This window comes from Ailuropoda melanoleuca, chromosome 7, assembly GCF_002007445.2.
Source record: "Ailuropoda melanoleuca isolate Jingjing chromosome 7, ASM200744v2, whole genome shotgun sequence".
In the NCBI taxonomy this organism is placed as follows: domain Eukaryota; kingdom Metazoa; phylum Chordata; class Mammalia; order Carnivora; family Ursidae; genus Ailuropoda; species Ailuropoda melanoleuca.
The window spans coordinates 89,818,297-89,832,248 of NC_048224.1; the positions used below are offsets into that span (position 1 = coordinate 89,818,297).

The following is a 13,952-nucleotide window of genomic DNA, read 5'->3' on the forward strand; positions in this document are numbered from 1 at the left end:
ACTGAAACTTTTTGGGTTTTACCCAAATTAAAAAAACTAATAGGCACAATAGTTTATCAACAAGTAACAAAACTGCTAGATTAACTTCCAATAAATGTATGATTGGTAGCAACAATTTTGGTTTTGAAGGAACTAATCACAGAGATAAGTTGTCCAAAAACTACGACATTAAAATTAAGGAGTCTCCTACAGAGATGAGGTGTGAGGATGGGGATGGTAAGAGAAGGGAGGACCAGTTCTTGAACATCTTCTCTGAATCAACAAGCACTTTACAAATTTTATCATTTAATTAAAACACACATCAACCTTTAAGTATTGTCTTTTCCCAACTTTAAGATCCAGAAACAGACTCAGATGATTGCTCAGGCAAATATAGAATCAGGATTCCAAATCAAGCCTGGTTCCAAAACCATGCTCCTTTCCCTACACCAGTATTTCACAAAGTGTAGTGTATATAGTAGAATACAAGATGATTATAATTAACAACTGAAATTTAAGTTTTATTTTGGCTTTATGTGTTTTATAAAAAATTATATTAGCACAAACCCATGGTTTTATGAAAAACAAAAAAGCAATCAAATTTAGTGAAAAATATGAAGTAAATAACACTATCAGTGTTCCCTAGATTTGGTAAAAATCATGAGGGAGCTTAATAAATGCACATCAGCAGACATTATACTATACTGTGTGGTCTTCCTAGGTAGGAAAAGCACTTGCTTTTATTTTCCTCTCCCCAAATGTAAAACTCTTTTTAAACAAAAAACTCATTCACGTACATAATTATAATTATCATTAACTGTTCATTAGAATGTCTCAAAAATACTGGTTGGGGAGTTCTCTTATACAATTACTGCTGTAAATAATGCCTTTTGGAATTTTTAAAGAAAGGGATTGTTTGACTCCTTTTTTCCTTTTAGTGAGAAATCTGTAATTCTCACAAAGATACATATATTGTTAATGTAGCTCTTCCATTACTTAGAGCATCTAGAAAAAAATTCCTTCATGTTGCCCCGATACAAATCAAATTTGCTTTCTTTAGTAATTACACCCCATATCACCTTCTAAAAACCTTCCAATTTTCTGAAAGTAAATATGAAATAAAGCATTTTAATTTAGAATTTTACTGGACCATAACTGTGAAAGTTATTATTATAATGATGACAGAATCCTATTATTTTTATAATGTTATTCAGGTTCATTTTTTTCTAATTTACCTTCACAGACGAAGTTAGATAGAAGATAGGTGTTAATTTTACACCTGCCTGAGTTACTTAAGAATAAAGAAAGAACCAAAGATACCTTACAGATAATGCACTCCAGGATTAAAATCCAGTATACTCACCACCCCTACCAACAAATTACAGGTATCTCCCAGCCACAACAACCAAATGATTCAATACTTCTCATAAAAATCTTCCAATGAAATTCATTCTCATTTTCCACCAAACAAGAGGCCAAGTTTTCTCTTCGTGCCCACTGTCTCCAGTTTCAAAAGGATACACACGGCCCCGTAAGTCTTTCAATGAGAAAGGATCTTGGACTATATTCATAGTATGGGCACATTTAACCTGAGAAAGAAAGGTCTTCTGGTAAACAGCCTGCCTTCCCTTCCTGTGTGTGGATAGCCATACACTTTTTGTTGCGACATCTGAGGCTTTATCCTCTCAGAGGCTCCAGGGCACTGATATATCAAATGGACCTATAACAAACTACACAAAACTTAATGATGATTCACTGTCTCCACTCAAGAGTCTGACACAGTGAATGGCTAGAGAGGAAAATGAGAGAATACTTTCCATTATAGGTGAGAAACGAAGTCCAAAATTAATCTGTACCTCCTTAGTCATTTTGGTTCCTTTCAGACACTAAACACACAAAGAATTATACAGACTTATAGCCTTGACAGCTGAACTAAAATTAAATAATAACTGATTGTGTTAATAACTTTCTGTGCAAATACAGATCTTTACTTTTAGAGAAAGCCTATTTTTCTCAGTCATTAATCAGCAAAGTAAAAGACAAAAGTATAGAACACTAGAACATCTTAGGAAAAAGACACTGGAAAAAGGCAAGCAAAATAAACTTAAAACAAGCAGAAGTAAGGACATAAAAAAGATTAGAGTGAAAATCAGTGAAGTAGAAAAGGGGTCAACAAACCCAACTTGGCTCTCTGAAAAGATCAACAAAACTGGCAAACCTTTAGCAGACTGACCAAGAAAAAAAAAAGACTCAAATTATTAAAATTGAAAATGAAAGAGGAGACATTACTGACTTTACAGAAATAAAATGATAGAAGAATATGATGAACAACTGTATGCCAATACTGGATAACTGAGAGGAAATGGACAAATTTCTAGAAACACAAATTTCAGAAACCAAGTCAAAAAGAAATAGAAAATATGAATAAACCAATAACAAGTAAAGAGTTCTAATAGGTAATCAAAAACTACCCATAAAGAAAAGTCCAAGCCCCGATGGCTTCACTGGTAAATTCTGCCAAATATTTAGTAACACCAATTTTTCACAAACTTTTCAAAAAGAAGAAGAAGAGGAAACACTTAACTCATTATAAGGCCTTTATTACCTTAGTACCAAAACCAGACAAAAACCTCACAAGAAAATTAAAGATCAGTACCTCTACGGAACAGACCCAAAAAAATCCTCAATAAAATACTAGCAAATTGAACCCAGCTATATATAGAAAGAATTATACACCATGAGCAAGTGGGTTTTATCCCAGTAATGCAAGGTTGCTTTAACATCTGAAAATCAATTCATGTAACACATCATAGCGAGAGAATAACACACACACACACAATCATCTCAATAGACAAAGAAAAAATATTTGACAAAATCCAACACGCTTTCATGATAAAAATGCTCAGTGAGTTAGGAACAGAAAGGAACTTCTTCAACATTATGAAGGGCAAATATACAGAATCCATGGTTAATATGGTATCTTATGGAGAAAGACGATATGTTTTCTCCTATGATCAAGAACAAAACATAGATGTCCACTCTAATCACTTCTACTGAACAGTGTACTGGAGGTTCTGAATGGGAATTAGTCAAGAAAATGAAACTAAGGGGCGCCTGGGTGGCTCAGTCATTAGGCATCTGCCTTTGGCTCAGGGCGTGATCCCAGGGTCCTGGGTTCGAGGCCCACGTTGGGCTCCCTGCTCCGCCGGGAGCCCGCTTCTTCCTCTCCCACTCCCTCTACTTGTGTTCCCTCTCTCGCTGGCTGTCTCCCTCTCTCTCTGTCAAATAAATAAATAAAATCTTTAAATAAAGAAAGAAAGGGGGCGCCTGGGTAGCGCAGTCAGTTGAACGTCTGACTCTTGGTTTCAGCTCAGGTCAGGATCTCATGGGTGGTGGGATTGGGCCCCATTTACAGCTACATGCTCAGCATGGACTCTGCTTGAAGAGTCTGTCCCTCTGCCCCTCCCCCACTTGTGCATGCTCACTCCCTCTCTAAAATAAATATATAAATCTTAAAAAGAAAACGCTTAGAAATCCATTACACCAACTATCAACAACGTATAATATATTAATAAGCAAGTTCAGCAAGGCTGCAGAATACTAGATCAATATTAAAAAATCAACTGTATTTTATATACTATCAATAACAATCTGAAAATAAAATTAGTAATTCCACTAGAATAGCATTAAAAAGAACAAAATACTTAGAAGTAAATTTTACAAAAGATGTACAAGACTTGTATACTGAAATCTACAAAATATTGTTGAAAGAAATTAAAGAAGATAATGAATAAATGGAAAGACATCTAAAGTTCATAGACTGAAAAACTTAATACTGTTAAGGTGATCTACAGATTCAAAGCAATTCCTATAAAATTCCAGCTGGTTTCTTGTAGAAACTGAAAAGTTGATTCTAAAATTAAAATTAAAATAAAAGGAAGCCTGAAGCATCAAAAGAATCTTGAAAAAGAACAAACTAGAAAAATTCATACTTCACTTCCTAATTTCAACCTATCCCAAAGCTATAGTAATCAAGACAATGTGGTACTAACATAAGGACAGACATATAGATTAGTGAAACAAAATTGAGAGTCCAGAGATGAACCTTCACTGTGGTCCATTTATTTTCAACAAAACTGCCAAGACCTTTCAATAGAGAAAGAAGAGTCTTTTCAACAAAAGGTGCTGGGAAACTGGACAGTCACATGCAAAAGCAGGACTCCTGACTCACACCATATACAAAAATGACCTCAAAATGGATCAAAGACCTCAATGAAAGAACTAAAAATATAAAACTCTTAGTAAATATATATTAATCTTCATGATCCTAGATTTGAAATGGTTTCTTAGATATGACACAAAATCTCAAGCAACAAAAAGGAAAAAAAATAAACTGGACTTCATGAAAACTGTAAGCTTTGTCATCAAAGGATACTTTCAAGAAAGTGCAAAGACAATCCACAGAATGGTAGAAAATATTTCCAAATCATTTCTCTGATAAGGAACATAAATCTAGAATATAAAAAGAACTCTTACAACTTAATAATAAAAAGACAAATAACCCAAAGGGTCTGAATGGACATTTCTCTAAAGAAGATTTACAAATGGCCAATAAGCACATGAAAAGCTGTTCAACATCATCGGTTCATCAGGGAAATGCTAACCAAATCCACAAGAGACAACTTTACACTCACTAGGATGGCTATAATCAAAAGCCAAATAATAACAAGTGGATTATTGGTGAGAATATATAGAAATCAGAATCCTCATATACTGCTTGTGGGAATGTAAAATGGTATAGTCACTTTGGAAAACAATCTGGCAGTCTTTTTAAAGTGTAAACACAGAGTTACCATTTGAACTAGCAATTCCATTCCTGGATATATATACCTAAGAGAAATGAAAATGTACATGTAGGGACGCCTGGGTGGCTCAGTCTGTTAAGCATCTGACTTCGGCTCAAGTCATGATCTCAGGGTCTTGGGATCAAGCCCCGTGTTGGGCTCCCCGTTCAGCAGGGACTCTGCTTGTCCCTCTCGCTCTGCCTGTCCCCCTGCTCATGTGTGCTCTTTCAAATAAACAAAATCTTAAAAAAAAAAAAAAGGAAATGTACACGTAAAAACTTGCACACAAATATTCACAGCACCATTAGTCATAATAACTAAAAGGTAGAAACAATCAACGTGTCCATCGACTGCTAAAATGTGGTATAGCCATACAATGGGATATTATTTGGTGATAAAAGAGAATGAACTAGTCATTCATGATACCACATGGATGAAAATATCATGCTAAATAAAAAACACTAGAGAATGAAAGCTCACATATTGTATTACTCCATTTGTATGAAATGCCCAGAACAGAAAATCCACAGAAAAAAAAGTAGACTAGTGGTTACCTACTGTTAAGAGGGGATGGGATTTCTTTTTGGGGTGATGAAAATTTTTTAAAATTACACTGTGGTGATGGTTACAAAACTCTGAATATATTAAAAATCACTGAATTGTACACTTCAAGTAGGTAGATATGTACCTCAATAAAGCTATTAACAACAACAAAAATACTGGGGGAAGCTACTGGTATCTAGTTGGTGGAGGCCAAGGACACTGCTAAAGATCCTACAACGCTAAGGACAGTCCCCATAACAAATCATCTAGCCCAAGAGGTCACGAATGGAATTCTTTGCTGTGGAGCTGTCTTGTACATTGCAGAACGTTTAGCAGCATCCCTGGCCTCTATCACCACAGTAGTGATAACCAAAAATGTCCCTTCGGGAACAAAATCCCCTCCCTCATTTCAACTTGAGAAATACTGCCCTAGAGAAAGAGGACCTTCCAAACTGTTTCTAAAACAATAGATGAACTTCCCTAATAGAAACAAAGATCAACAAGCCTTGTTATATTACATTTTTAACCTCTTTATGTTAAAAAAAACACAAACCCATATCCATGGGAAAGCAAACACAAGAAGGTAAAACATTTAAGAGTATCTAATGCTGGTGAGGGTGCAGTGAACCTTCCACACACATACACTGCTAGTGATAATACAAACTGGTGTCTACAACCTCCTAGTAACAGAAGTACCAGCGCTTATTGAGAACCACAAAATGTACATACCTTTTACCCGTTAGTTTATTCTGAGAATTTGTGAGAAGGAAATAATCCTGAGTAAAGCTATGTGTTCAAAGTTATTCATAATGTTTTTTTTTTTAACAGTGAAAGCTTGGAAAACCAAAGTTCAACAATGGAGGTATGACTCCGATAAAAGAGCATGCAGTCATCAAAAAGGAAGATAAGACTATACAATAACACATAAAATACTTACGAACTTGCAAGGGGAAAAAAGGAAAAACAAAACTTTATGGTCAAAAATTATTACAGCTACATATAGATAACACAAATAAATTCACAGGGGAAAAACCTTGACGGGAATTACACAAAAAATGCTCTCCCTGCTTCTAAATTGCATATGCACAATTTAAAATGCTGCAGACATTTTTAAAATACTTTTTTTACAATTGTACTACATCCTGGGCTAACTTCAAAGGATTATTTTATTTTCATGTTACCTGACATGGATCATTCTTCAAGACTTGGAAGTTTATGAAACCATAATTGTTTATCAGCCTTAATCTCTTCTAAGTACCTCCTCTGGAGTTCAAATGCAGTGCTTAGCTAAAAGACTGGTTAGAAGTCAATTTTAAAAACACCCTTAGAAGTCACAAATACATGTGGCCAAAACTATTTGAAAAGCACTTCCCATGCTTGTACATTTTTTCTTAGCATACTAAGTTCTGATAACCTGAACTCAAGTTTCTGTGGTTTAATTCGGTTCTCAAAAGCACGTGGTAAACATTCCTGTTTCAGGCTTAAAAATAACATTAAAGAGATGTCAAAGGTTCCTATATAAATTAATACATTCTCAGTGCCTTCTTTAAAAATGCAATTTCCATGCTATATAAAATACCAACAAATGCTTCACATCTTTAGGATGGTAATTTGGGGTCAATACCGGAGGGATTTTAAAAAAAGAAAATTCTGGGGCACCTGGGTGGCTCAGTCAGTTAAGCGTCTGCCCTGAGGTCGTGATCCTGGGGTCCTGGGACTGAGCCCCACATCTGGCTCCCTGCTCAGCAGGGAGTCTGTTCCTCTCTCTCCCATTCCCCCTGCCTGTGTGCTCTCTCTCTGTCAAATAAATAAATAAAATCTTTCAAACAAAGAAAAGAGAAGTCTGTGTCCCTTGTGAAAACTGAGAGAGCCCGTGAATGCTCAATGGCCTAAGAGGAACAAATCCTTTAAAGAGCACTGTATTCAGAAGCTGCTGCAAGATGTTATCACAAAACCAGTACAGGTGTCCCAGGCTTTTCAAAAGCTCACACCTCTCATGACACCACTTCACTTTTACCAAAGACCGATGTTGGAATCTTTGCTTTCACAAAAAAAGGCAAAAAGTGAAAACAGTGCTCAGCATCTGTTTTGCAGTGAGCCCGTATAGGCATCATGCACTCTGAACATCTAGAGAGACACCGCCAAGCCCAGTCCCTCAGGAAGGACACTCAGCAACAAGTCACCATAGATGTGAACTGTGTCTGTAAGCATTTGTGCTTTAATAATCTCAATTTATTTTGTGTATCTGTTAGCAAGATGTGTCCTAAGACATTAGAAAAGCCAAAGAAAGGTCATTTTTGGGCCTGGGAATATAAAAAAATTTTCAAATATAAATTAATGTTCAAGAGATTCTCCATATAAATTAATGCCAATTGCTCTTCAAACTTCACACCATTTCAGTTTAAGAAAAATTTCACAGGAACGCTCTACTTTCAGGTGGCAGGAGAAACCTGTATTCAAACTCACACACGTAAGTTCTTTATTATTTCTGACGTCTCATCTCACCTTTCTTCTCTCACCCTTGCCCAAAAGAGTAAGGGAGGAATTTTGGCAAATGTTATTTTAAATAACTTACAGAAATTATTGGTAGGCACTGTTCCATGTTTTCACATGAATCAAACACTATTTACCAAAAAGTGACAGCAGTGCTACTACACTCAAATAAAGCATACTACAGACATTAACGAACTAGAAACTTTTTAAAAAATATAAATGACACCTTTTACTTATGGAGCACTAAATATTATCAGTTGTCCCATTTTGTTTATGAAAACTGCTTCCCCAGAAAAGAAAGTGTCAATCAGTAATACCACCTATCATTGACCTTGTTTTCAATATTTTATATTCACGGTTACTGCTAGTTTACAAATTATGGGTAAAAACTAAACTCATAATTGATAGGTTTCACTACAAATATTTTAGCACTTCTAATAAAATCTTCTCTTTATCCACTAGTAACTTTCAGAAATTCTGACTACAGAAAAGAACACAAGACTTTATACCTTAAGAAAGAAAAAACAATGCCTGGAAACAGAAGTATAACTTGTTTTCTATTTGTTTTTAATTTTCCGATTACCTAATTTAAGACCTATTTTCTAATTTTAAAGGTAGAAAAATATTATTCTCTTTAAGCAAGAATGAGCCAAAACTATTATTTATTAAAATGTTGCCTACTAGTTAAAACTAATAATCCTCTGTAGACCAAATGGCATTTTGTTGCACTAACTCAATTATCCAAGCTCTAACATTAAAAGCATGCATAACAAACTTTAAAAATCCAAAAACTATGAAATAATACATCATGAAATACTTAAATATAGACTTCTAGTGTCAATATCGAATTTAAAAGTCTACAAGAAAAGTATACCCATTAAAAACAACAACCTTTATAATCTTAGTGCTTTTATAAAAGCCTTTATTCTGTAAATTTCACAGATAGACATTTCCTTTGATAGTATTTATCCTACATACATATATTCATCTATTATTAAACTAAGGTGAATATATTACTAGAATAAATTATTAAATCATAGCATATTATTTACATGGAAATCTATCATAAGTTAGTAAAAAGATTATAGCAAAACTGAATAAAGACCAAATTTTACCTTTTCTGTATTGTAATATAAAGATTTCAAAGTAGTAAACAAGGGTGGGCAGCCTTTACTGAAGTTAACCCTCAGGAACTTATCCATTAGTTCTCTAAATTTTTCACCTAGAAACAAAAGTGTACTTTGTTATACTTCAATTGATGCAAACAGTTCTCAAAATGATTTTACAAATAAAAATAAAGCTCCCTCAAAAATAATGATCCCCCATCCTATTTTTAAACCCAAAAGTCTGTCAGCATTATTACTTGATGGTTACCACCAAAAAAGGATAACACTAAATATCTTAGTTGGCAACTCTACTTTTCCCTAGATCTAGGTTTAAAATATCTTCAAAGAACACTTCAAAAGAGAAGTAAACAAAATTATTGTGCAGCTTTAAGTAGAGAGAAAAAAGTTACTTACTATCCATTCTGAATATAGTCCCCATAGCAAGTCTCCTTCCTAATCTCACTGACTAGCACAGACTTAGTCCTCATCTGCAGATACTTTATAAAGCACTCTGCAAACTATAAAAAGATCCTACTGTAACCAGCACTATATTCAGTTAGCAGCCAAAATATCTTTTTAAGCACGAAAGCAGAATTTGAAATGTTCTCCAAATCAACTAGTGCTTACTTCAATACTCATTCTGCAATCCTCTTTCAAGCACCCACTATGTGTCAGGCACTGTTCTAGGTATTAAGGATAGAGCCATAATTAAAACAATTAAAATAAAATCCTACCCTCATGGAACTTAACATTCCAGTGTGTAAGATGGATAATAAGTAAAATAAACTTTTATCAGACATTAGACTGAGCCCCAGAGCATTTTAACATTAGAATTAAAATAAATACCCTATTTGCAACATCAAGTAAATAATTCTATTATTGTTAAACCCTTACAAAAAAACTTGGCATCACTTTCTGGAAGCAGAAAAAATTGGGAAAATTTTAATTTTAAATACAACATGACCTTTAACTTAGTTAAAGCTTTAACTTTTTTGAGAGGAAGAGTTAATATATAAGGACATGGATTTGTTCACTCATTTAAAAAAAAAAATACATATGTCATAAATGGCTTCATCTAAAGTAAAACTACTGAAACTACCTCTTAAGGTTTCATTATGAATCACAACACTTGACAAAAAAATACCAACAAGCCAAAGTGTTTCTTTTTATTTGTTGTGACTGGTTATATGAGCAAACCATGCGTACTCAATATAATTAGAAGTCATAAGAATTTGAAAAAGATATTAAATTTTATTGAGGGGAAGGAAAGTTTATCAAATATAAAAACAGGTTCGACATTTGTTAACTCAAGTTCCTATAAAGACTGTTTTTAGATAATCTCTAATCTTTTATTAGATCATACACAAAGTGTTAAGTGTTTTGAAAATCAGATTACCAAGACAACACAAAATTTCACTCTGGGTTAAATATATATCACTACTTCTTTAAAACTCAAAAGTAGTTCCAGAGCTCAAGTCTTTCTAGCACTTTCTCTGACATAAGGCAAAAGTTAACAATATTGTGGTGGACAGTGAGATGCAGGTACTTAGAGAAATGTGCATTCTTCCACCTCCTATGTGTGTGACCCTGGGCAAGTAATCTGTCCCCTAAAATCGTCACTTTCCCCATTGCAGGTGAGGACAACAATGTCAGCAGCCTCGAGACTACTCCTGCGTGGCTCAAACCAGATCAGTACATAGCAGTAAAAAGAGTGTCCGGCATAAAGTAACCACTCAATAAATGTCTATCATGAGAGGCCTATCTGACAGCTACTGTATTTCTATAGTTAAGAATCTTTTCCTGGGGTGCCTGGGTGGCCTAGTTAGTTAAGTATCTGCCTTCGGCTCTGGTCATGATCCCGGGGATCCTGGAATCCTGGGATCCTGCTCAGTGGGAAGCTGCTCCTCCCCCCTGCTCGTGCTTGCGCTCTTTCTCAAATGCATAAATAAAATTAAATCTTAAAAAAAAAAAGAAAGAGTCTTTTGCATATTTGATGACATCAGCTGAGAAAACAAGCATTTTATCTTCATGGCTATTCTCAACTCCTCTTCTTGGTCAACTTTCTCAGTCAATTCAGACCACCCTGGCAGACTGGAGTTAAAATACAATATACTCAACTCTCGATTATCCATAATACTGAAAGCCTCATCTCCCCTTAAACTGTTATTTAGACTGTGCGGCAGGAGGGAGTTCTTTCTGTGGAAATAGAAGTACAGATACAGAAGAGAAAAACCAAGCGCACAGCAATCTATGCTATTACCACTTTTGAACAGAGGAGGGAGAAAAAAGGACAGCTATAAACAAACCCTCACCTCATACATTTTTGCTTGTATATGCACAATTTATTTATGCAAGAATACGCTACCTACTGGTAACAATGGCAGCCTCTAGAGAAGTAAACTTGGTGGTTAGGGGATAAACACGAAAAAACTTTGCACTTAAAAACCCTTTTATAATCTTTTATCTGGAACTGTAAGAATGCATTACCTAAACAAGAAGCCTACAGACAGCTACTCAAATGCTCCGTCACACACTATATTCCAAAACTACTTACCACTGCCATCTCATAAATGCTTTCTTTAGGCATAAGAAAAACCCTTTCACAAAAACAATCTTCTTCCTAGTTATTTTAAAATGATTTTTAGTAACCACCCCCCCTCCCACGCCAGTCCTTCTTTAGGGGAAAAGACCATCACTCATTATGTGCCTGTTTAGCATTACAGCTTTTTACCAAACAGGTCATCTGTCTACAGATGCTATGCTAATTCTTCTCTGGATATACAGTGTGGATTCAAATAAAAATTGCTGTCTCAAAATCCACTGCTAAAATAATTAACACAATCAGCAAGATAAGACTGCATGATTCACTGGGAATTTATTCTAAATAATGGAGAATGTTCCCACTCTAAAAAAGAAACGATAATTATGTGACCTGATGGAGGTATTAGCTAATACACTATGATACCACTATGGCAATATTATAATGTATAAATGTACCAAATCAACAGCTGTACACCTTAAATTTATATACTGTTATATGTAGTTATATCTGAATGGAGCGAAATTTGATTAGAAGCTTGTATTTAATACTCTGGAATCATCTCCTTCCCTCGCTCACCTGCATAATAGAACAGAAATGATGAATTAAACTAGTTCTTTGGAAAAATAGCTATATTCCTGCATTATTTTCACAGCGCTTAGTGTTTTAGGCTGTTGGAAAATCTACCTAGGACTACCGTGTTCACTACTCGATAGTTTTAAGCCTTTTAATCTAAAAACTGAAAAACCTTTTTTTCAAAACTTTCACCTTACATTCTCAAGTTCCATCATGTTTCTTGGACAAAAATCTTATTGCTTTTGATAATGCCAAGATACCTTTCTTATTACACATAAAAATATTTCTAGAGAGGCAAACACCATGAAGGATTCAGCTTCTACACAAGTATAGTTAGGTATCCGTATAATTTTATTTATGCTCACTGGTGCTTTGTAAATCCGTATGCATTAGGACCTCACAGTGATGTCGATCTTGAAGCCCATGCCATCAGACCCTTCAATTGAGCCCCATCTTGTATAAAGATACCTTTAGCATTTCAAAGACAAAATGCCCAGAGGGTCCAGGATAATTCCACATAAACCGAAATCGCACTCTACAATCTACAGTTGGTTCCAAGCTGTCTTTCAGTAAAAATATATTTCCTATCATGTACTAAGAGCTTTCAGCAAACTTTCTGAACTATGAAAAAAATTGGGGCACTATAAATTTGAAGCTCCATGTTCCATAAAGGAACAGCAGACCTAAGATATCTTGTTAATAATCTTAAAGTTAAATGATTTCTTTCTTTCCTAGGAGTCAAATGAATGCATTTGAAAGCTCCAAATGAAGAGAATATCCCCACGCACAATGTGACATAAGACACACACAGACTGATTAAAAAAAAGAAGCCAGACACAAAAGGCCACAGATGGTATGATTCCACTTCTATGAAATGTCCGAAACAGGCAAATGCACAAGTTCAGTAAGTAGATTAGCGGCTGCCTGCTACTGGGCGTGCAGGGAGTGGCCGCTAACGAGTGTGAGGTTTCTTTTGGGAGTGATGAAAATTTTCTGAAACCAAAGAGTGATAATGGTTGCACAATTCCATGAATACACTGAAACACTGAGCTGCATATTTTAAAAAGTGAATTTTATGGTATGTGAATTACATTTCAAAACCTGTTATTTAAAAAAAGACATACAGAAACATGGGGCCAAGCATCTTCAATAAAACACTTTTACTATCAGAATGCTCCTCCTTGCACAGGAGATCCCATCTCAGAAATTCACAATGCATGTATCAAAGTTCTAACAAGTCCCCAAAGTTCTAACAAGTCAGAAACCTAACTGCTGGGTTCAACCCAAAATTTCCCCAACTCACTTGACTGAAGAGCGTCTCAGCATAACAGTTACCCTCCCCACTGAGCCTGATACTATCCACTTGAGCTTAATGTTCCCTGAAAAACATCAGGGAAATCTGCTTTCAATATTTCATAAAGCCAAAACAAAAATGGGAGGATCAGAAGAATACTATTTATCATCTGAGACGCACCAGCGCACTAAGATGCACTAGTGGAACATGAACTGTTTACAACAAACTCGTACCAACTGTCTAACATAATACATTTCTAACAGGTACTTCATATATTTTTAAAGTCAATCAACCAAAAAACTTCTTAATTTCCACGAACCTTTTGATAAAGAAAATTATAACCCGATTATTTAAACAAATATTTCCACTATAGATGAAAATTCATTAGAAAATATACTGCCTCCTCACCCCATGCCTAGAATAGATTTTTTTTTTAAGTTGCATTAGTTTTCTAGGGTGACTTGTATCAAAAGACATTCGAGAAATCCCAATAAATAATAATCTATAGCACTTTCAACTAAAAATAGAGACAACTTTAAGAAAAAGGCACAATTTTCTATAAAATCATCAACACAGAT

General features: G+C 34.9%; 1 protein-coding gene across 8 annotated transcripts in view; it reads right to left on the reverse strand.

The window, feature by feature from the left end:
- The window catches only part of NAA16 (N-alpha-acetyltransferase 16, NatA auxiliary subunit), a 62,063-nt gene that overhangs the window by 27,396 nt on the left and 20,715 nt on the right, over nt 1-13,952 (reverse strand). For 7 of the 8 annotated variants that reach the window (XM_034665246.1, XM_019796020.2, XM_002915870.4 and 4 more), the window contains one exon: nt 8,975-9,081. The exons of the other annotated variant lie outside the window; for it this stretch is intronic. In XM_034665246.1, the coding sequence (XP_034521137.1) occupies nt 8,975-9,081 (107 nt within the window). The remainder of the gene's footprint in view (nt 1-8,974; nt 9,082-13,952) is intronic. 8 annotated transcript variants of the gene reach the window in all.